At 53.8% G+C, this 23,595-nt stretch overlaps 2 protein-coding genes across 6 annotated transcripts in view; one reads left to right on the top strand and one right to left on the bottom strand.

Annotated features, from left to right (window-relative positions):
* Positions 1 to 6,390, top strand: part of TMCO4 (transmembrane and coiled-coil domains 4) — an 86,588-nt gene extending 80,198 nt beyond the window's left edge. For all 5 annotated transcript variants that reach the window (XM_047792216.1, XM_047792217.1, XM_047792214.1 and 2 more), the window contains one exon: positions 5,281 to 6,390. In XM_047792216.1, coding sequence (XP_047648172.1) covers positions 5,281 to 5,688 — 408 coding nt within the window. In that variant the 3' untranslated portion in view covers positions 5,689 to 6,390. The remainder of the gene's footprint in view (positions 1 to 5,280) is intronic.
* A 93-nt stretch (positions 6,391 to 6,483) lies between these two features.
* On the bottom strand, positions 6,484 to 23,080 carry HTR6 (5-hydroxytryptamine receptor 6). Its single transcript, XM_047792219.1, has 3 exons — positions 21,826 to 23,080; positions 9,077 to 9,235; positions 6,484 to 8,941 (listed from the first exon to the last, which is right to left on the bottom strand). Exons 1-3 carry the CDS (start codon positions 22,537 to 22,539, stop codon positions 8,492 to 8,494), a joined length of 1,323 nt encoding a protein of 440 aa, XP_047648175.1. The 5' UTR covers positions 22,540 to 23,080; the 3' UTR covers positions 6,484 to 8,491.
* Positions 23,081 to 23,595: the final 515 nt, after the last annotated feature.

The raw sequence follows: 23,595 nt of genomic DNA, 5'->3' as shown, positions 1-23,595 counted from the left end.
TGGCTTAAAATCCCGCCTCTGCCGCTGGTATACTGGCTGTGTGACCTTAAGCCAGTGACTTAACTTCTCTGTGCCCCATTTTCCTTTTTTTTTTTTTGTCTTTTGTTGTTGTTATTGTTGTTGTTGTTGTTGTTGCTATTTCTTGGGCCGCTCCCGAGGCATATGGAGGTTCCCAGGCTAGGGGTTGAATCGGAGCTGTAGCCACCGGCCTACGCCAGAGCCACAGCAACGCGGGATCCGAGCCGCGTCTGCAACCTACACCACAGCTCACGGCAACGCCGGATCGTGAACCCACTGAGCAAGGGCAGGGACCGAACCCGCAACCTCATGGTTCCTAGTCGGATTTGTTAACCACTGCGCCACGACGGGAACTCCTTTTTTTTTTTTTTTTTTTTTTTTGCCCATTTTCCTTATCCTAGAAACAAAGGCAATCCCTTACCTTCCAGGGCTGCACATGCGCTGTGCTTGGTATGCAGTAGGCCCCGGTTGAGTGCTCCTTGCCGCCTCTCCTGCCCGGGTCTCCACCTTCAGTTCCGCCTCCAGGGCCCGCAGCTTCAGGGATTCCTCTCCCACTCAGGCTGCCTTTCTGGCAGCTTCCCAGCATTTGCCTAATCATAGCTCTTTATCATATTAGGAGCACATCACAAAAACCAGTGCTTTCCTCTTCTGGGTAATTAGAGGTAATTAGCAGTGCCTTTGTGCTGCCCTCCTGTTTTCCTTGAAAATTCTTGCGGGAGGAGAGGTTGCTGGCAAGAGAGCCCCCATTGCTGCTGTCTGGAAGCACAGACCGCCCGGGTGCAGACCAGAGACGGCAGGGCCTACCCCTCCCCACTGGACCGCCATGGGCGGGGCCCTCTGGGCTTCAGAAGCAGCCACTTGACATAAATGTAGTCTGCGGTGGCTCCTGGCCTCAGGACAAGCCTGAGCAGGAGTGAGCCAGGGGCAGGCCTTGTCGCAGGCAGAGGGCATCTCAGGTGAACGAAGCAGGCCAAGGCCAGACTGCCTGCCTGCCTTTTAGTCCCTCCTGTGTGGGGCCTGGGTCGCAGCAGGTGGGGAATTCTGCCCCCTCAGGGACCAATTCATGAGGCTTCTTGGGGGGCACCATCTTGGTCTCCCAAAAAACATGCCAGTTGGTGTCTAGAAATTAGCACCAAATTTGGCACAATAATAATAACAGCAAGGGCCCACATGCCAGACACGATGCATGGCTTATAGATCTTATGTCCCTTGATCCACTTAGCCATCCTGTGAAGTAGGGTTAATAACCCCATTGTGCAGATACAGAAACTGAGGCTGCAGGAGGGGTGTTGCAGGAGGCTGCAGGAGGGCTGAGTGGCAAAGCCCAATGAACCCGGGCACCTACCTCCGAGCCTGGGCTCTTAACCATTGCATTCACGCTGCCTGCATTTACACGTCGCTTTGGCTTCCAGTTGGGGACCTCCAGCTCAAGGACAGTGAGGCTGTGACATGTGTTATCCCATTGCATCCTCACAACTAGCCACGTGGTGTACCTATCTTTACTAGCCCCATTTTACAGAGGAGGAAACTGAGGCCTGAGAGGTAAAGGCACCCCAAGGGGCCTGATCAGCTTGGGAATTGTTGGGCAGGCAGAGGCAGGCGGCGGCAGCCTTGCTCTGGGCCGGTCAAAGTGTCCTGAGCAGCAGGAAACGGGAAGTGCTGAGGCCCCTTCATCCCGGGCAGATCCAGTAACCCTGAGCGTCCACAACGTGCGGGGGCTGGACGAGGGGAGGAGGGTGAGTTAGAAGTGGCCCCTGTTCTTCCTCAGCTCACACGCAGAACACAAACAGTGAGTGCCACCACAGAGAATCCTCACAGAGGGTCCCTAGCCAGCGCAGGGAGGTCAAAGTGGCTTCTAACCACCAGGGGACATCTAGCTCATATCTGGGCAGGTGTCAGATTTCAACCAAAAAAAAAAGCCAGGGAGATGGTCTTGGGCTGCAGTCTTTATCCAACATCAGCCACACCAGAATGTTCCACTGCTAAGAAGAGATTCTTTTCCTACCCATCTCACTCCGGCTCTCCCCTCCCTCTGGCTAACTGTAAAATTGGAATTCTGCCAGCCGGTTCTCCCTCTGGGTCTTTGCAGAATGGCAGCTCAGAGGCTGGGGTTGGCTAAGACCTGGACCAAGTCATAGCCAAGAAGGGCCAGAGCAGCGCAGTCTAGGGCAGCTGCCCAGTGGAATTTCTGTCTGGAATCAGCTGTAACCAGTGGCCGCAAACACCTCCCTTCCTTCCTGTCCTGTCTGCCTCCACCCAACCCCAGTACCAGCCCTCTACTAACATTAAAATGGTATAGGGAGGCCATCCTTGTCTGTCCCTGTGTTTCTAGGTTTCTGCTGGCCAGAATTCAGATGTGATGGCTAGAGCTTCAGCAGCCATCTTGGGTTCCCAAATGGGTCAGCCAGGCTAACTTCCTACCTTCTATCCCTCCTTCCAAGAAAACTAAAGGAATTCATATTTATGGAGCACCTACTTTGTGCCAAGTGCCATGGCTTGTGGTTGTATTATTTCCACCAATCCAGTGAGATGGGTATCACTAATTCTAATTGGCTAATGTCCCTATACAAGTGTTTTGGGTCATAGAGTGGACAGAATCATTCCTACGAAGTCCCAGGCTCCAAACCTCTTGTAGTGGACACTCGAGGTATGAGGTGTCATAATCCTCACATTACAGATGGGGAAGCTGGGGTTCAGGACTTTGTAAGGACTCGCCCAGTTACTATAAGAGACAGAGCCAAGGCTGGGACCCCCATGTCTCTGATTCCAAACTTAGGTTCTTTCTAGCGCCAGGAGGCCACTAACGTCTTGGAAGGATGCGGCCCCACCTTGACCTCCACCTTGAGCCCAGGGAGCTGCAAAGCCCCTTATATGTGCATACATGCGTCTGTTTTTACTGAACCCTGTTTAAAAATATTTGTAAAGAAAGGAACAAGAAGGAGGCAGGTTATGGTTGTGAGAAGATAGCAAAACTGTACAGGGAATTGTCTTTTGTGTGCTTGAAAGGTCTATGGAATAACCCATAACCCGGTATGATTTGTGATTCAAATGGAAATGCAGATGTTCCCAGCCGAGCTTTTGTGTTATTTCCTAAGATTGCGAGCACAAGCCTCCCCAGCGTTTTCCTGTCTTTTTGAACAACCACTTTCCTCTTCAGCCTTGGAAGATTGTTCTGTCTTGTGCTTGGCTTTGGCACTAAAACAGGCCCCCTAGGCTGTCTTTGGAGAGCGCAAGGCTCCACTTCAGGGGGGAGATTAGGGCGACACAGCCTCCACACTCAGCATCTCAAGCACAGCGCCCGAGTCTGCTCTTCACAGGCTGTGTGTCATTAAACCAGAGTCCTTCTCTGGGCGTCTCTTTCTTCATCTCTAAGATAAGAATGATTTTTTTTCTTTTTTTTTAGGGCCACACCTGCATAGTGTGGAGGAGCATATGGAAGTTCCCAGGCTAGGGAACTAGTGCTAGCCTCTGCCACAGCCACGCAGGATCCGAGCCACATCTGCTACCTATGCCACAGCTCATGACAACGCTGGATCCTTAACCCACTGAGTGAGGCCAGGGATCGAACCTGAATCCTCATGGATACTAGTCAGATTTGTTTCTGCTGAGCCACAGTAGAAATTCCAAGAATGATTTTTTAAAGTCTCCTTCGCCACACACCCAGTTTTCTATGAGAACAGGCATGGGTTCAGATCCCAGCTCTGACACCTGTGGGACCTTGGCCAGGTCACTTTACCTCTCTGCCTCAATCGCTTCACCTGCTGTCAAAGGAGTTTATCCGATAAGTTCATTTCCTACAATGTATTGAGGACCTACTATGTGTCACCATTGTCCATTATCACAGTCAGACATCAGGCATTCTAATCACACCCCTATTTTTCACTCGCTGACGCATAGCCCAGCACAAAAATAGAGGAGTCTCTCTTCTCTCAGGAAGAGGGCCGGCACTTCTGAGTTCTTGACCTTTGTCTTAGTGAAGATTCTGTTCATAACATGAAGTGGCTTAAACACACAAGAGGTGATGCTGTCCCATAGGGAGTGGCCAGAAGAGGCAGTTCAAGCCTGATGTGGTGGCTCTACCGCATTCAGGGGCAAAATTCCTATCTTGCTATTCTGCCATCCTTCGTGAACCAACTCACGGCTCATGATGGCTGCCAAAGCCTTGGCCATCTTGTCTGAATTCCAGCCAGCAGGAAAGAAGAAATGGGGTGAAAAGGGAAGCACTCCCCCTTTTAAAAGACTTCCAAGGAGCACCACATAACACTGCCGCTTCATCTCATGGGCCAAAACTTGTCACAACACTGCACTTGGTAGCAAGGGGGCTGGAGAACAGACCTAGCTATAAATTGGAGTTCTTCTGACTGAGGAGAAAGGGGAGGAGTGAATTACAGAAAGTACCTGGTAGTCTTTCTAGCTGTAGCTCTATTTTCAATTCGGGGGCTTTTCCAGCAGGACCCCTCGCAGCAGCCCTCTGATGTAACTACTCTTACTGTCCCCGTTTTATAGCTGAGGCAGTTGGAGGTCAGAGGGAAACAGGGGCTGGCCCAAAGTCCCACAGCAGGTGAGCCGCAGGGCCCTTCCACTGTAACCTAAGGCTGCAGGAAGAGAATGGGAACATCCACTCCCACTTTCTATCAGGAAGCTCTTCCTGCCCCAGAGGAGCCAGATTTTGTAGAGAAGCTTCTTTATTTAATAATTTCTAGATGGAACTAGAGACGCTCGTACTAAGTGAAAGAGAAAGACAAATACCGTATGATATCACTTATACCTGGAATCTAATATACGGGCACAAATGAACCTTTCCACAAAAAGAAACTCATGGACTCGGAGAACAGATTTGTGGTTGCCAAGGGAGAGGGGGAGGGGGGAGTGGGATGGAGTGGGAGTCTGGGGTTAATAGGTGCAAACTGTTGCCTTTAGAGTGGATAAGCCATGAGATCCTGCTGTATAGCACTGGGAACTATATCTAGTCACTTATGATGGAGCCTGATGGAGGATAATGTGAGAAAAAGAATGTATCTACGTATGTGTGACTGGTTCACTTTGCAGTACAGTGGAAAATTGTCAGAACACTGTAAACCAGCTATAATGGAAAAAATAAAAATGATTTTAAAATAATAATCATAATAAATTCTAGAGCAGCCTTGAACCCAGAGGCGTCTCACCCACCTTGAACTTGAGAGTCATTGAGGGTTGGAATCGTGGCTGAAGTCATTGGTGGGCTGAAGGTGACCGTGGCCCTCACTCACTGTCTTCCTGCAGGTCAGCGGCCACTTGGACTACGCCAAGCAGATGGACGTCATCCTGAAGGCCGTGGGCATCCGCACCAAGCCAGCCTGGGATGAGAAGGGACTCTCGCTGGCCCCAGGCAGCCTGTCCCAAGAGAAGCCTCGCCAGGCAGCAGCCACCTCCTTATCAGATAAGACCACCAACCAGGATGGACAAACCCAGGGTCCTACACCGGGAGACACCCCCAAAGCAGCCACATCCCCTGACCCCAGCCAAGCTCAAGTGCCAACAGGTCTGGACCAGTCTGAAGGGGCCTCCCTTCCTGCTGCTGCCAGCCCCACTGAGAGTCCCCATACCTGCAGCCATGGCATGGGCCCCAACCCCCTGGGCTGCCCTGACTGTGCCAGTGAGACCCAGGAGCCCTGTCCAGGGCTGGACTGACCCCAGAAGAGTCACTGTCCCAGATTCTACATGCAGCACTCTCTTACCCCACTCTGCCGGGCTCCTCACATGAGCTCTGGAGATGCACAGTGTTGGCCAGTGCCTTTCCTTAATTGGAGAGACTGGTATTGGAAGGAGGGGGAGTTATTAGGAGACACTGTCCCCTCCCTGAGGAAGCGAGGCCAGAGCTGTGCAGAGAACCAAACCCCGGGCCTCCTGGACTTTGGGTCAGAGCTGTGGGGTCTGGTTGCCCATAAGGAGGCCCAGGGGCTCTCTGGAGCCTGAGACCCCCACCCTGCCACACCCCCCAGCCTCAGATGTCTGCTCTTCCATCCACTTTCCAGGGCTGCTCACCAGCCCACAGGCCCCACTGATGCACCTAAAGAGCAGGTACAGGTGGGGAGCGAGCGGCTTATTCCCTGCTCTTAGGAGGCCGGTGAGATCTACTACGTACAGCTGTGCAGGCTGTGCACTGCCCAACTACAAGGCATCCATCAGGTAGCCGGAATGTGAAGGGTGCCCCTCAGAGTTATGCCACCTGGTGGCCCTGGATATAATTGTTTCAGAGCATGGTGGGAAAATGCTGAATCAGCATGCAGTGTGGACGGAGACTGAGCCTGGTGATGAGAATGAATTATACAGGGGAAGGATTTCCTGTAGCAGGAACAGAGGTTATGATGATTATAATAATAATAGCTACCATTTATTGAGTATTTATCATGTACAGAGGGCTTACATGGATTGTCTCAGTTGATCCTCACAACAACCCTATGAGGTAGGTACTATTATCTCCATTTTCACTTGCAGGCCCAGAGAGGTTGGGTAACTTGCTCAAGATCACACAGATGATCAGTCTCAAACTCCAGTCAGTCAGCCTCCAGAGCCCAAGGTCTTAATCACAGCATCTGCACCCATGGGAACCTTCCCCTTTGGGCCTCCCACTGTCCCTGAATGACAGGGCCAGAGGCAGTATCCCCCCCCCCACCATTGTGCAAATGGGGAAACCAAGGCCCAGGCAGGGGACATATTGACAAGTTCCAGAGGAGGCAGTGAGGAGGGGCGGTGGCGGAGGCAGGGGAATTAGAGCATTGGAGCCAAAATGGTTCTCAGGGGTATGTGTGTTCACTCAACAAATATTTACAGAGTACGTGCTGCTGCTGTTCCAAACAGCTCATGTCACCCATGGAAAACTGAGGCCCTGGGAGAGGAAGTGATGTTACCGAGGTCCCAAAGCAAATCCAGGACAGAGTCTGGATTAGAAGAACCAGGACACCCGCACTGAGTCTCTTCCCGCTCTGACCCATCAAGCCAAAGCCACAGGGTGGTCACTGTCTTAGCTGGTGTTTACCGAGAGGCCACTGGGGTGGGCCTAGGCATAGGCGGGGAGCCCCACCAAGCACCGTGGTCCCTCTACGGCCAGCGGCCTGGTCAGAGTGGAGTCTAATCAGCACCAAGGAGAGCGCAGGGCTGCCAGTAGAGCCCCTGGGCATTTGGGTTGATGGAACTTGGGGAAGGCGGGTGATGGGGCGGGGTAAGAAAAACCTCAGGCTGGAAAGGAACCTACGGCAAGTAAACTAGGGAACCAAGAGTCCTGCCTCAGGAAAAAAAAAAAAAAAAAAAGTGCCAGGGTCCACCTGCCTGCCGAAGGGCACTGGCTCACACTGGCCCACACCAGGGATAGCTCCTCTACCCTCTGCTGACCCAATAGCCACCACTCCTGCTTCCCTCACTGACCCCAGGGGAGGTCCGAAGGAGGGGGGTGAGGGGTTGGGTCTCCCCATCAGCAGGTTCCCTTCTAAGCCCAAGGAAGCCTAGGGTAGAGAACCCCACCCCTGGTGTTGAGCAAGAACCCACCAGCTACCCCTTTGCCCCCAGGAGAGACAATGCAGCAGCCTGGGAGCCAGGATGGGAGCTGCAGACATCTAGAACAGGGAGCTGGGGAGCCAGAGGCCAGGGAGCCAGATGGCCAGGAACTAAAAGCAGGGACCACCCAGTGACCACCTGCTGAGTGCTGGGCATTCTGTGCCCATTATTCTAATTCTCATGACACCCTTTGAGGCAGGCATCATTAGCCACTTTGAACGTGGAATAACAGGCTCAGAGAGGTGAAGAAATTTGTTTTAGGGCTGCTATGTAATGAAGCAGAGGTTCAGATTTATGCCTGCCTGACTCCCAGGCCAAGATGTTTTCTGTGCGGCCAGAGAGATCCTGGGAGGCTGGCTGGTCCAAAGACCTTCTCACAAACCATCCTCAGGGTTAAGATCACCCTGAGCCAGCGCATCTCAAACCGTCATGTGCACGCGATTCACCTGGATTCAGCAGGTCTGGGGTGGGACAGAGGCGTGCGTCTTGAACAGATTCCCAGGATCTGGTGCTGATACTGGTGGCCCATGGACCCCCCTTTGAGGGGCAAGGGATTTGGCCCAGCACTAAGCCACCTCTGTGGACAGAGGCATCCCTCCCATGCAGTCTGACAGAACGGGCAAAGGAGCTGATCCTCTTCATCCCAGCCTGGACCAAGAGGTCCTCATCTCCACTCCCGGGAGCCCTCCAAGCTCTACACGCCTCCACAAGTTAGGCTCAGCAGTGGGGCGTCCTGGAGAGACCTGTGTCCAAGCCCGCTATTACCCCTCCAAGTAGGAGGCCTGCAGTGGGCAGGGGGAGCTGGCTCCGGGCATCCCCCCGGAGCTCAGGGGCTCCTGAGAAACCTGGAGCCTCCTGGCTTTAGCCAAGAGCTGCTCCAAGGCCTCAAGGACTTGGTCCCATCCTGTCCAGCTCCCTGCAGACCAACTCCAAGTCCAGGTCAGTTCACGGGGGAACCCCGCGGATGTAGCCGCAGCTCAGGCTCCACGGGGTCCACGTTGAAGACGTTGACTGCGGTAGTGGCCTTGGCAGGCAGTGGGGGGTCCCGGGCGGCCTCTCCAGGCAGCAGCAGCTGGGCTGTGAACTGCGGGCCTGAGGAGCCACCTGTGCCTGAGTCCGAGTCCAAGTCCAAGTTCGAAGGCAGGGGCAGTGGCAGCACGTGCTGCAGGCTCAGGCCCGGCCGTGGGCCGCTGTGAGAGGTGCGCATGGAGGGCGAGGCAAGGCTGGCCTGGTGCTCCCGGGGGCAGCGGGGACATGGCATGAACCTACCCAGGGCCCGCTTGAAGTCCCGCATGAAGAGTGGGTAGATGATGGGGTTCATGGTGCTGTTACAGTAACCCAGCCACGTGAGGCCATCGAAGAGGCCTGGGGAGACGCAGTCGCACACGGCCTGGATGGGACAGGCACATAAGCACCTACACCGTGAAAGGCAGCCCTCCCTCCTCCCTCCCAGCTCTGGGCTCGGGTGGGGTTCAAGGCCTACCCAGCAAGGCATGGACTCACCTGCCCCCTGTGGTGGCATTACCTGGGCTATGTTGGCCACGAAGAAGGGCAGCCAGGTCACAAAGAACATGCCCAGCAGGATGCCCAGCGTCAGGCTGGCCTTCAAGGCCTTCCTGCTGTGCTTGGTGGCCAGACGCCTGCTGTCAGCTGACTCCACTCCTGGGCGTGGGGTCCTGGGCACCTGTTGAAAGGAAGGCGCATGAGTCAGCGAAGGAAGAATCGCTGTCTGACCCTATTCCCCAGCCACAGACTGAGCCTAATCTTAATTCTAGACTGAGCCCTAGTACCAGTAATAAACTGAGCCCCGATCCTTGAATGAGCCCCGATTGCAGTCCTAGACTGAGGCCTGACCCTAACACCAGACTGAACCTTGACCCTGGCTCCACACTGAGCCTTGCTCGTGACCCTGAGCCCTGATGCCTAGCAGAGATTGAGCCCTACATAGCCAAGGTCTCAAATTGTGCCTCAACCCTGGACCAGACTGAACCCTGATCCCAGAAATAGACTGAGCTTTGGTCCTGATCCTGCACCGATCCCTGACCCTTGACCCAGCACTTCCCAAGGAGCTCTAGGAAGTACAGTGAGATTTCTTAGGTGCTGGTACTCAGTCATGTGTGTTGGCCAATATCAGATGTTGACCTTCACAGGGAGTGTGGGTCTTGGATTTGTGTGTGAGGCAGTGTTGTCCTGCACTGCACTTTGGCACCGCAAAAACTAGCTGCAACGGAACAGTACTGGACAAGAGGACAGTTGCTGTGCAGTGCTTGGCACTCTCTTTGCCTACAGATTCTCTTCGTATTTTGGAGTGATGGTTTTGCCTGCACCACTACTCTCATGCTCCACAAAATAAAGTGCATTTTTTTTGGGGGGGGGTCTCTTTAGGGCCACACCCATGGCATATGGAGGTTCCCAGGCTGGGGGTCAAATCAAAGCTGTAGCTGCCGGCCTACGCCAGAGCCACAGCAACGTGGGATCTGAGCTGCGTCTGCGACCTGCACCACAGCTGATGGCAACGTGAGACCCTTAACCCACTGTGCAAAGGCCAGGGATCAAACCTGCGTCCTCATGGATACTCGTCAGATTCGTTTCCACTGAGCCACAACGGGAATTTCAATAAAGTGCATTTTTAAAAATGTGTGCCCCAAACAAATGTCTGCAATTAAAATATTATAAATTACTAGGGATGCGAATGACTTTGACATTTTATGAGACTGAAGTGCTACCTATTGTGCTAGTGAGGCATCTGACCTTGGCATTTTAAACAGATTTTGCCATGGACTGACAGGCATCTGCTTTCCCACATGTGGACTCCATAGGCAGGAGCTGGGGGACAGGAGGAGGAGAAAGGAGCTGCCCCTCGGGAGACATGGCCTGGGGGTTAGGATGTGACTTTGCAAATGTCTTAGAGACGGGGAATCCCAGGATATTAAAAAGCTCTCTAAACCAGGTGGTCTGTTAGCTCAGCTATTCCTCCTAACTTTTTCAATGTCATGAGCCTGTTGAGACTCTAATGAAATCTACAGAACTACTCTCCAGAAAATAAAAATTTATAAATTTATATACATACACACACACACACAGAACAACGTTTCCACGTGTCCAGAGGGTTCAGAGACCACCGTGAAGCCCATCCATTAAATCCCTAGGGGTCCATGAAAGCTGCAATGTGAAGCCTTCCCCAAACCATGTGCTGTAATCAATTTGGATTTTCATATATCAGACTTACAAAATCAAAATTCACCTATATTGACAATTTAAATACTAGTATGTAGAAGTCCACACAATTTACTGAATTATGGAAATGTGTGTGTGTGTGTGTGTGTGTGTGTGTGTGTGTGTGTGTGTGTGTGTGTTCCCTGGGGAATACACCTAGTCTTTGAAAGCCAGGCATTTCCCCTGAATATTTCCTTTTTTTTTTTTTTTTTTGCTTTTTATGGCTGTGCCCACATATGGAAGTTCCCAGGCTAGGGGTTGAATTGGAGCCCTAGCTGCAACAGCAATGCCAGATCCAAGCTGTGTCTGCAACCTACACTGCAGCTCATGGCAATGCTGGATCCTTAACCCACTGAGCGAGGCCAGGAATCGAACCTCATGGATACTAGTTCAGTTCATTTCCCCTGAGTCACAGTGGGAACTCCCCCCACCCCAACATTTCCTAAGTGGCATGAGAGCTCAGCTTAGCTTTTGAGACAACCAGAGGTAGACTGGGCAGGGGAAGATGTAACAGTCGGAAGGAGGCAGGAAGGGAACCAGATGCCCAGGCAACCCTCGCAGATGGAAAGGGGGTGGAGGAAGCAAAACCAAGATATGTCAGGCCCTAGAGCACTAGAGTCAAACCCCCACCCTGCTGTCAAGCGTGGGAACTTCCCTCCCAGCCCTGTTCTCTCCCAGCCTTCTCAAGGGAGCAGGCTTGGTTCCTGTCCATGGTGCTGAAATGCCAGCTGCACACTATCTTTCTACAGGATCTGGAATGGTGGTGGGCAACAGAGGGGAGATGAGGCCCACTGTAACTCCCATCCTTCATGTATTTGTCCAGGTACCCTTGATGTCTCCCCTCTGTCTTGGTGGGGCAGCATTGTGCAGAGGCAAGAGCTAGGCTTTTAAGACAAGTAATCTGGCTTCACATCATGCCTCAACCTCTTACTCACTCAGTTATCTTGAGTCTGTTTCCACGTCTGTAAAATGAGAGAAAATACTCAGCTTACGGAATTGCTCTGAGGCTGTGGAGAATAAATGTATGCGCTGTGCCCGACATAGAGTAAGTGCTAGTTACATAGCAGCTGTGATATTGACTCAGTGTTATGTGTATGAGGTTGGGGAAGTTTTCAGCACCCTCAAAAGCCCTGTCCTGGAGTTCTCTGATGGCCTAGCCAGTAAGAACCCAGTGTTGTCACTGTTGTGGCATGGGGTTGATCTCTGGCCCAGAAACTTCCACCTGCCTTAGGTGCAGCCAAAAAAAAAAAAAAAAAAAAGCCCTGTCTTTCTGCCTCAGCTCAGGCTTTCTGAAGCAGCACGGAGTCAGGAAGGACAAATGCTCGGACTCACTATGCTGCAGCAAAAGAGAAAAAGAGGATCTGTTTTTCTATCTCATTTTCTCTTCTCCAGAGGGGACTCTATATGGTTTCTATGGCCCCACCATGGTCAACCTGGAGGGAGATACTCCTGCTTCCCCAAAAGAATCTCCTAAGATCTGCCATGACTTTGTCTTTTTGCTATTTCTTTGGGCCGCTCCCGCGGCATATGGAGGTTCCCAGGCTAAGGGTCCAATCGGAGCTGTAGCCACCAGCCTACGCCAGAGCCACAGCAACGCGGGATCCGAGCCACGTCTGCAAGCTACACCACAGCTCACGGCAACGCCGGATCTTCAACCCACTGAGCAAGGGCAGGGACCGAACCCGCAACCTCATGGTTCCTAGTTGGATTCATTAACCACTGCGCCACGACGGGAACTCCTGCCATGACTTTGAATTGCTGCCACTAATGGGGATAGACATACGGGAAGGAGGGAGATACTGTCCCCAGAAGGGCCCAGCCACACAAGTACCCCATGGCCCCTAATGACCTGGGGAGGGGTAAGAGATGGCTTCCATCTTGCCAGAGCTCTAGGGTACCAAGGCCCTCAGGGAGCTATGTTGGAGGCAATTATCAGGGAAGGGGCTCCAGAGGTGTTAAAGATGATCTGAGCATCCCTCTGTGGTCTTCCTGGGAACAAACTCGCATTTTTCTTTCTCTTCTTCTCCCCCAAAGACTTGACCCAAGGACATAGAAAAGAAGGAAGAGAGAAGGAATTGAGGCTCAGAGAGGGTATGAGACCTTCCCAAGATCATTGTGCCAGTACAAGTCCTTGAAGCAAAGCACTAGTGATCAAAACTTATCATCATCACTTACTGAGCACTTACTATGCATCTGCACCTGATATTCATTCTGCCATTCAGTCTTTATGGGAGGAAGGTATTATGATCCCCATATAGCTGATGAGGTTCAGAGAGGCACAGTAACTTGCCAGGAGTCACACAGCAGATAAATGTCAGGGAATCAAAGTCATCTCTGGCTCCCAGAAACTGCACTTTTTTTTTTTTTGTCTTTTTGCTATTTCTTGGGCCGCTCCCGCGGCATATGGAGGTTCCCAGGCTAGGGGTCAAATCGGAGCTGTAGCCACCGGCCTATGCCAGAGCCACAGCAACACGGGATCCGAGCCACGTCTGCAACCTACACCACAGCTCACGGCAACGCCGGATCGTGAACCCACTGAGCAAGGGCAGGGACCGAACCCGCAACCTCATGGTTCCTAGTCGGATTCGTTAACCACTGCACCACGACGGGAACTCCAGAAACTGCACTTTTTTACTTCACTACGCTGCTTCCATTTTGGAGGATAGTAACCCCAAGTAAAACCCCACCACTGTCACCAAGAGGCCTTCATGGAACAGAAGCCAATGGCAACCACCAGCACATACCCCAGGGTATGGCTAAAGCCAGCCTCACCCATCCCACTTCTCTTGATTCTGTAGCCACCTCATGGCCCCTGATGGCATGTTCTGTACTTTTCATGCCCCTTATATATGTCCTTGGCATTTGCCCTGTCAGAGGGCAGTCACTGGAGGACAATTGGGCAGTACCCTTCCCAGGAGGCAATTCCCCTTACAGGTTCCTGTATTCATAAACACCCTTGCCTGTGTCTGTATACTCGGCACAGACAAGAATGTGCACCACAGCACCATTCGTGACAGGAAAAAAGAGAAATGGCCCAAAAGTCCATCAAGAGGAAAGTGGTTAAATAAACTCCAGGATGTTCCCACTATAGAATTCAACACAGATGTTTAAGAAAATGAATGAATCAATCGAATGGAAAGATCGCCATGACACATTATCAAGTGATAACAGCAGGTTTCAGTTCAAGAGATACGGTGTAATTCCCTTTGTTTAAGAGCAAAGCACTAAGTTTCTTTAGGTACATAAACAAACATGAAGACACACAGAAAAAGAACAGGGGAGGCATTAAGAAGAGTGTCTCTGGGAGTGGATTAGATGGGTGTCTGGGGTCTTTTACTTTATTGATCCATTTTCATTTTTTTTTAAATTTTTGTGTTTTTAGGGCCGCACCTGTGGCATATGGCAGTTCCCAGGATAGGGGTCAAATTGGAGCTGTAGCTGCCGACCTACACCACAGCTCACAGCAATGCCGGATCCTTAACCCACTGAGCAATGCCAGGGATAGAACCTGCGACCTCATGGATACGAGTCAGTTTTGTTTCCGCTGAGCCACAACGGGAACTCCAATACGTTTTCATTTTAAAGTGTACTTATGTATTCCCTTGTGTAATTTCAAATGTGTACCATCACCTAATCATAGTCACAAGGGCTGTAAGATAGACTCTGAAGCCAAACTGCCTGGTTTAAATCATGGTTCTGTTATTAACTAGCTGAGTGACCATAAGCAGGGCGCTTCACTTCTCTGTGCCTCAGCTTTCTCATCTGCAAAATGGTCATTATCATGGCATCCACCGTGTGGCATTGTAGTAAGGATTAAATAAGATCATAGGGATGCCCTGGTAGCCTAGGAGGTTAAGGATCCAGCTTGTCACTGCTGTGGCTCAGGTTTGATCCCTGGCCTGGGAACTTCCATGTGCTGAGGGCACAGCAAGATAGATAGATAGATAGATAGATAGATAGATAGATAGATAGATAGATAGATAGATAGATAGATGAAAGTTACTTGAATAGTGCCTGCCACATAGGAAGTACCATATGAGTATTATTGCTGTTGTTTGTTTATGTTCACCTCAGCTCTTTGATAATGATGATGAAGCTGCTTGCTGATGGCAGCGAGGGTGATTACCCCCCTAGAAAGCTTCAAAGGGGTGGTGAGCTCCCCTGAACCATGCATTTTACCACCAAGCAGACAGGACAGGAATGAACATTTGTCCAGGGGCTACTGTGTACCAGGTTTACATAAATCATCTCATTGATTCTTCGAACAGCCTGGAATGATAAATAGCATTATCCCCAGGTGGAGAGAGGTGGATGACTTGTCCAAAGTCATCCAGCTGCGATGGGAAAGAGGCAGGATGGGCACCCATGCGCAGCCATATGCACAAACTCCTACACACTGCCCCGGCTGCACCAGGCCGCCTCTTTCTGAGCAGCAGCCAAGGCTGTCATGCTCGGCTCTGCGCCTCTGCCAGCAGCTCCCGCTCAGCCCCCTCCTCCCCCTCCGAGATATTTCTGTGATCACAGCCTCCTCCTCTGAGGAGGAAGCAGAGATGGAGGGAAGACGGATCGCTGGGACAGCATGATGCAAAGCTGGGTGACGGAGGGTGAAAAAAAAGCTGGGGGAGGAGGACAAGGAGGAGAAATTGATGGGCGAGAAGGAAGAGGGGGATGGGGTACAGAAGGAAGGAAGAGGGTGGGGAGAGATGGCACCAAGGGAGCAGGGAGGCAGGGGGAAAAGATGAGGTGGAGGGGAAGGTGATGGGGAGAGGGTTCTGACCACTGAGACACCGGAGTCCTGGCAGAGAGAGAAAGAGACCGGGAAGCAGACACTCCCAGCTGGGCCTCCTGCTGCTGCTCCCCATCAGGCTGAGCTCCCACACTGGTCCCTCTGGACTCCCCCAAGGATGAGCTACCATCCCCACCCGGGCACCCACTTTTCACACACACACACACAACACACACCCTGACACCATCTCACTGACACCACCACCACCTCTCACGCCCCCTCTCCATCCCAGCCCACGGCCCCTGCCTCCCCTCTAAGCACCACCCCTTTCTCACCAGCCCCTAGGACAGGAACCCCTGGCCGAAAGTGCTAAACCAACCAGAGGCTTTTTAAAAGCCTGTTCAGGAGTTCCCCTCATGGCTCAGTGGAAATGAACCCGACTAGTATCCATGAGGATGCAGGTTCAATTCCTGGCCTTGCTCAGTGGGTAAAGGATTCGGTGTAAGTCGCAGATGTACCTTGGATCCCACGTTGCTGTGGCTGTGGTGTAGGCCGGCGGCTACAACTTTGATTCGACCTCTAGCCTGGGAACCTCCATATGCCACACCTGCAGCCCTGGGAAAAAAAAAAAAAAAAAGGCTGTTCACATCAACAGGCAGATGTGGTGGGGAGAGGCAGAGTAGGACGCTCCGGCCAGCTCAGTCCCCATGTTAACGCCCCAGAGGAGCCAGGACATCAGGTGTCCAGCCCCTAACCCTCCACAGGGATGCTAGAGACTGGGTCTGAGAGGGAGCTAAGGGTTCAGTGGGGCTAAGAAGACAGGACAGGGTCCTAACACACCCCAAAGCTCTGGTCCTTCTCATCAGTTCCTTTAGGTCCAGGCCTTGCGAGCACCTCCTCTCTAGGCAGGACGCTGCTGGCCTCCGGGGCAGACCTCCCCAACCCCAGAGGCTGAGGCAGCCTCCCAGAAGCAGATTCCCCAAGTGCAGGCAATTCTCTGGGTAACGAGGAAATGAGGCTGCATAAAACTCGCTTGGGATCCGGGTGGGTTTAGACGAAAGGGTAATGGTGGAGTCTGACACCTCCTCCTTCCAACCAAGAGAAAGGGCTTTCCAGAAAAGTGGGAGGTATTCGCACAGACACAGTTCTGGCTTGAGAGGCCACCAGTCATTCTGCCTGAGGAAGGGCACTGGCTAAGTGGTCCATGAAGACTTCCCCAGCTTTTGGTTCTGTGACTTGTTGCTTCAGTTTGCAAATGTGTGCAGGGAGTGATAGACTGAGAATGTTCACCAGGGGAGGCTCTGTAACCCTCATGGAGATAAAATTTCATGAGCAAGTTCTCTCTCTCCAACTAGAACATAGACCCCAAGAGGGCAGGACCTTCTCAGACCCACTCAGCCCCATGCCCGCAGCCTAGCACAGCTCCCACTCAGCCCTGTGCCCACAGCCTAGCACAGCTCCCACTCAGCCCTGTGCCCACAGCTTAGCACAGCTTCCACTCAGCCCTGTGCCCACAGCCTAGCACAGCTGCTATGCAAGGGAGTCACTCGACACACTACCAAGAAAGGGAAGCAACCACAGATTAAAAAGTGCATGATCCCAGAGTTCCCGCCATGGCTCAGCAGAAATGAATCTGACTAGCATCCATGAGGACACAGGTTCAACCCCTGGCCTCACTCCGTGGGTTAAGGATCCGGCGTTGCCGTGAGCTGTGGTGTAGGTCGTGTTGCTGCGGCTGTAGCGTAGGCCAGTGGCTACAGCCCCGATTCGACCCCTAGCCTGGGGACCTCTCTATGCCCTGCATGCAGCCCTAAAAAAGACAAAAATAAATAAATAAATAAAAGGGGCACAATCCCAACTATATACTTCATTAAAACTTATCTTAAATAACTAATAAGATAAAAATCACAACTTTCCCTAAAAGGGCAGGATCCATCTGCTACAAGAACCACAGCTAAAAGAAGAGGGAGAAAAGAGAGCAATGTGGGCTGGGGCATCAGGGCTTCGTGAAGCACCATGCGCCGTGCCCTGAACACACACTTATGATGCACCAGGCACTGTTTCAGGGGCTGAGGATGCAGCACTCGACACAAGTCCTCACCCTCATAGAACCTACTTTTCAACAGGAGGAAATGAACAATCATTCAATACAGGGGAAAGACTGTAATATGTCAGGTGGTGGGACTTGCTGCTGAAATAACTCAGGACGTTAGGACTGAGGGGATCTGAGAAGCGTGGCCCTTGCTATTCTTGACCAGGTGATTCGGGAAGACAGCTAAGCAGAGGCCAGAAGAAAGTGATGGAAGTTTGGGGGAGAACCATGCAGAAAGTGGGGAAAGGGCACTCCAGGCAGAGGAAGCAGCAAGTGCAAAGGCCCTGAGGCAGGCGTGTGCTCCATGTGCTCAGGAACAGCAAAGGGGGCCGGCGCAGCTGAAAGAGAGTGAAGAGGGTGGCAGAAGGAGAGGAGGCCAGAGAAGGAGCGAAGTAATGACACTACTGGACCTGCATCTTAAAGGGATCCCTCTGGCTGCTGGGTAGGGTTGAAAGGGAGCAAGAATGGGCTCCAGAAGTCAGCTGGTGATCACGGCAATGACCCAGGGATCGTGTTCATTGCAGCACTATTTGTAATAGTCAAGTCATGGAAACAACCTAAATGTCCATCAGCAGAGGAGTGAATAAAGAAGATATGGTACATATACACAATGGAATATTACTCAGCCATTAAAAGGAAAGAAATAACAGCAATTGTAGCAACGTGGATGGACCTAGAAATGATCACGCTAAGTGAAGTCAGTCAGACAATGAAACACCAACATCAAATGCTAACACTGACATGTGGAATCCAAAAAAAGGGCACAATGAACTTCTTTTCAGAACAGATACTGACTCAAACTTTGAAAAACTTAGTTTCCAAATGAGACAGTCCAAACAGGGTGGGGGGATACCCTGAGGGTTTAGGATGGAAATGCCTTAAAATTTGTGATGAGTATAAATGTAATAAAATTCATTAAGTAAAAACAAACAAAAAAAACCCAGGTATCTGACGAAGGGGCTCAACTCAGGGTCAAGGGTGTGGCGAGGGGGGGTGGTGCGGCAGCAATAGAGACAGGACAAGTGGTCAGAGCCCTCAAGTGTCTTGCAAGTAGCGGTGAGAGGATGTGCAGTAGGACTAAAGGGGGGTGTCCTGGCTGCCCCCAAGTTTCCTGGCCTGGGCAAATCAGACGCAACTAGATGACATGAGGAAGGCAAGGGCTGAACCCTGTCTGGGGCCTGAAAAATCTGGAGTTCTGTCAGAGGCGTGGTTAGTACTCGACCCAGGCTGGAAGTCAGCAGTGTGTAGGTGGTACTCTTAGTCGTGGGATGAGATGAGCTCATGAAGGGAGTGGATGTGGAGAAAAGAGCGAGGGGGTCCAAGGACTGAGATGGGGGAGCTCACGGATGCGTCAGGGCTCTGACCCAGGATGGTATTCCTGAAGCCAGGATTTTTTGTTGTTTTTTTTTTTTTTTCTTTTTTCCCTGCACCCTCAGCATATCAAATTCCTGGGTCGGGGATCGAATTCGAGCCTCAGCTGCTACCTAAGTCACAGCTGCAGCAAGGCTGGATCCTTAACCCACTGCGCCACCACGGAGATAAGCCCAATCATTAATCCTGTGCACCACAGTGGGAACTCAAAGACAGCATTTTAAGAGCATGTTACCACCCAAAGGCAGCATGACGCTCAGACGCAGGCCTTGGCATCAGCCAGATATGAGCATGAACCTCCCTAGCCAGCTGTGCGGCCTTGAACTAGTCGCCTCCCCTCACTGACCCTCAGTGTCCCCAGCTGTCAAAGAGGGACAGTAAGTCCTTGCCTCATGGGGTGTTTGGGGGATTCGCATATGCCCGGCACATAGTGAGCGCTCAGAGGCTGTGGGGCTGCAGCCCTGAGCACCTGGGGGACACCTGCCCAGGTGCTAAGGTCACAGTGTAAGGTTCGATCCTGGTACTGGCCAGTTAGCTTCATGGAAAGAAAATCCATGTGTCACAGGCACCATTGGAACTGAAAATCCAGTTCCACCCCAGCCTCCCAAGGCCGGCCAACCTCTCCCCTCAGTCACCAGGGCAGAGCTTCCCAGAGTGTGAGCAATGGAGCTGACCTTGGGTGGTAGATGGACACCCCATCAAATAACTGAATCACAGAGCGGGGACACAGGCCTTTACGGCTCCCTCCCAGCGCCCCAGGCTATGTCAAGAGAAAGTCATGTGTCCATGCTGCTGTCCTTAGCATCCCTCCAACATCTAACACAGAGGGAGCAGGCCTCAGGCTCAGCCTTGCCAGCCAGCCATGCCGGACCTCAGTCACGCTGCTGGAGCTCCTGCAGCCTCACTGAGGTCGTTTCTGTGATCACTTCCTATTTGTGACAAGGACACTGATAAGAAGTTCCCTTTCTAAAGAAGTTCATGGACGGAAAAGCAGTCAGTAAGGTGGTGTCAGGGAAAGGTTAAGCCTCTCTGCACGTGGAGGCCTGAGGGTGGGGGGAGGGGCAGCGAGGCAGATGCCACAGGGTGGTTCCCAAATGCCCGACCTTGGGGAAACACTCCTTTGCAAGAGTGAAGCCAAAGAGAGAGTGTCAATGGCCCAGGCCAGCCGACCTCCAGCTGAAGAACCAAGTCAGGGTCATGGCCACCTGCTGGGATTCTAGAAGGTTCTCCAGTGAGTATAGCTGGGGGAGGGAGCAGGGCTGCAGCCAAGACCTCCTGTCTACCCAAGACCCTTGTCATCCTAATTGATGGGCCTCGCTGCTGGGGTGACAGGGACAAGTTGCTTTGGGGGACGGCCCACCAGGGTGTTAGCCTCTCAGCCCCCATCCACCCAGTGACCCGAAGGGCAACCCCCTCCTGCAGGTACCTCCTCTACCTGAGGCTGCACTGAGATGAGCCAGGAGAGGACCCCCCCACGAACTCCCCCTCCCCCCCGGGACCTGTGACTTAATTCTCTGGGGCTCAGGCCTGGTCAGTCTAAACCTCCATCCCTCGGGGGGGACAAGGACTCGGGCCCCTTGTGACCCCATCCACTCTGGACACTGCAGGGCCATGAGCTAAGAGCACCTACATACACACAAGTAATCAGTAAGCACCTACTATGTGCAGGGGGCAATCAAAGCCAACTCAGATACACCTGCCCTCGTGGGAGTTTACACTCCGGGGGCGGGGGGGGGGGGGGGACAGTGAACTAGGGGTCTGAGAGCAACAGGGTGGGGTGGGGTGGGGAGGTCTGCAGACAGGGTGGTCAAGGGTGGCCCCTGGGAAGCCCTGACCTGTGAACTAAAGAAGAGTCAGACGGGCAAGTGCAGCTCCAGGGGAAAAACATTCCAGGCAGAGGGCACAGCCAGTGCAAAGACCTGAGGTCAGCCTGAGGGGCGTCCGAAGGGGTGGGGGAGGCGACGGGGTGCAGCTGGGGAGGATGGCCAGCCCCAGACCCTGGGCCAGATCCTGACACGAGGCCTCTCTTTCGCTTGAGAGCAATGGGGAGCCACAGCAGGGTTCGAAGCAAGGGAGTCATGTAATGACTTTTTTGGTTTTGTTTGTGGAGAAAATGAATAGGAGGGTGTCTGGAGTGGAGGCAGGGGGAGCCAGCAGAAGACAGTCAAAAGCTCTCAGGTAAGAAGATGTGGTGGGAGTTCCCATTGTGGCACAGCAGAAATGAACCCGACTAGTATCCATGAGGTTTCAGGTTCGATCCCTGGCCTCGCTCAGTGGGTTAAGGATCCAGCATTGCTGTGAGCTATCGTGGCTCAGATCTGGTGTTGCTGTGGCTGTGGTGTAGGCCAGCAGCTGTAGCTCCAGTTCGACCCTTAGCCTGGGAACTTCCATGTGCTGCAGGTGCGGCTCAAAAAAGAAAAAGAAAAAAGGAAAAAAAAAAAAGACATGGTGGCTTGGGTCAGGAAGGTGTCGCTAGAGATGACGCATGTTTAGAAGGCAGCCCCAATAGGCCTTGCTAATGAATCCCATGAACATGAGGGAGAAAATTATTTGTAAGTTTCTGGCTTGTGATGCCATGATGGTGCCATTTGCCATGATGGGGAAGATGAGGGGTGAGCAGGTGGGAACAGCTAGGACACCCTGAATTTGCTGTTGCACATGCTACCTTCCAGAAGTCTGCCCCACATCCTGGAGCATCTTCTGGACAGCTGGGCATCGAGTATGGAGTTCAGAAGAAAGGTGGCAACTGGGAATGGTCACTCGGGGGTCGCCAGCAAGTGTGTATTGTGATAGATGCCCAGGGAGCACCCAGTGGCTGTTCACTCCTCTCTATCCCACAAGCCCGGCTCTCCCTGCATGCCCCAGGTACCTGCAGCGTCTCCAAGGCCTGGCCGGTCATGGCCGTGGTGAGGGAGGCCACCTGCACGGCCTGCTTGCGGGCTGCCAGCAGGATCCTGCAGTAGGTGAAGCAGATGGCACCCGAGGGCAGGAAGAAGGTGAGGCCAGATGCCACAAGGACGAAGGGTAGGCTGGCCAGCAGGCGGCACTGACCCGGGGCGGGTGCCCGCACGCGACCCAGCTCGTGCCAGCCCAGCAGCAGGGGCAGGAAGGAGGCGAGCGCGGCCAGGCTCCAGGCGCTCAGGACCAGGGCCAGGGCGCGCGGGGGCGTCATGCGCAGCTTGTAGCGCAGCGGCGAGAGGATGAGCAGATAGCGGTCCAGGCTGATGAGGCAGAGGTTGAGGATGGAGGCGCTGCAGCACATCACGTCGAAGGCAGCCCAGAGCAGGCAGAGGCCCCGCGCCAGCACCCAGCGCCCATACAGTGCGTTCAGCATGGCCGGCGGCATCACCACCAGCCCCACCATCAGGTCCGACGTGAAGAGGGACACCAGGAAGAAGTTGGACGTGTTGCGCAGCGCGGGCTGCGTGCAGATGAGCACGATGAGCAGTGAGTTGGCAGCCGCCGTCAGCGCGATGACCACACACAGCGCGGCTGCCACCCAGCCGCTGCCCCCTGGTTGCGACGGTGGCCCCGACTCCCAGTAGGGGGTGCTGTGGTTGACGGGGCCCTGCGCTAGGACCATGGGGGCAGAGGGCAAGGACGTGAGGCCCAAGAGGGGTCTTGGAAGTCGAGGCAGGGTGGGCGGCAAGACAGGGTGAGGAGTCAGCAGGAGCAGAGGCTGGCTGGGCGTCGGCGGTAAGAGACACCCAGGGCGGCAGATGGGAAGACAGGGATGGGGCCTCTGGGTCAGGGGGCGGCAACCCGCGGAGGATGGAGAGGGGTTCTTTGGGCGTCCGCAGGTGTGAGGTAGAGTTGCCTGGACCAAAGGGCTAAGAAGCTAGGGAGGGGCCACCCGAGGAGCAGACTTCCCTAGAGAGGGTGGGCGGCAAGATTGGGCAAGGACGCTGCCGGGGGCAGGGACCTGGGAGGTGGGAGTTGGAGTCGAACGGGCGCTTTCCAGGCCGTGGGAGTAGGGGGGCACCAGGTGGGAAGCCGTGGTGCTGGGAGGTCGCAGGGTGGGGGCCCAAGGGCCGGAGCAAAACCCCAGGTGGGGATGGCAGAACCAGCACAGAGGCACCCCGGGCTCGGGAGGACGCGGGCCGGCTGGCGGGGAGAGAAGGAGCAGCGGCCGCGCCTCCGCCCCCTCCCCACCCGGCCAAGGGTCGCCGGCCGTACTCCCGCGTGCGCTCCGTACCTGGGGCGCGGAGCGCTGCTCCGCCGCTGGCGACTGCGGCACGCGCCGCGGGGCCGGGAGAAGAGGAGGCGGCCACCGCCCGGGCAGGCGCCCAGGAACCCGGGAAGCGCCGCGAGGGGCCGATGCGCGCTGAGGAGCGGTGGCTGCTTCCAGGAGCGCGCGGTCCCCACGCCGCGGAGCCTGCGCCCAGCCCCGCGGTGGGCGGGGAGAGCCGAGCCCAGGCCTTGCAGGCGGGCGGGGTCCCTGGTACCCCGCGGCCTGCGGAGGGACGATCGGAGCGCCCCGGCTGTGCCAGGTCGCCTCCCTTCTGTAGCAGCCACCCCTCCGCCCTCCGCATACCCCTCCCAACCCACACGTGGCGCAGGAGGAACTCAGAGGAGGGGGCTGTGGCCTCATCCAAGACTGCTCCCCAGTGAGCGGCTGCCCACCGCAGCGGGGTTACTG

The sequence above is a fragment of the Phacochoerus africanus genome, chromosome 8 (assembly GCF_016906955.1).
Source record: "Phacochoerus africanus isolate WHEZ1 chromosome 8, ROS_Pafr_v1, whole genome shotgun sequence".
NCBI lineage: Eukaryota > Metazoa > Chordata > Mammalia > Artiodactyla > Suidae > Phacochoerus > Phacochoerus africanus.
This window is presented reverse-complemented; position numbering and strand designations above follow the sequence as displayed.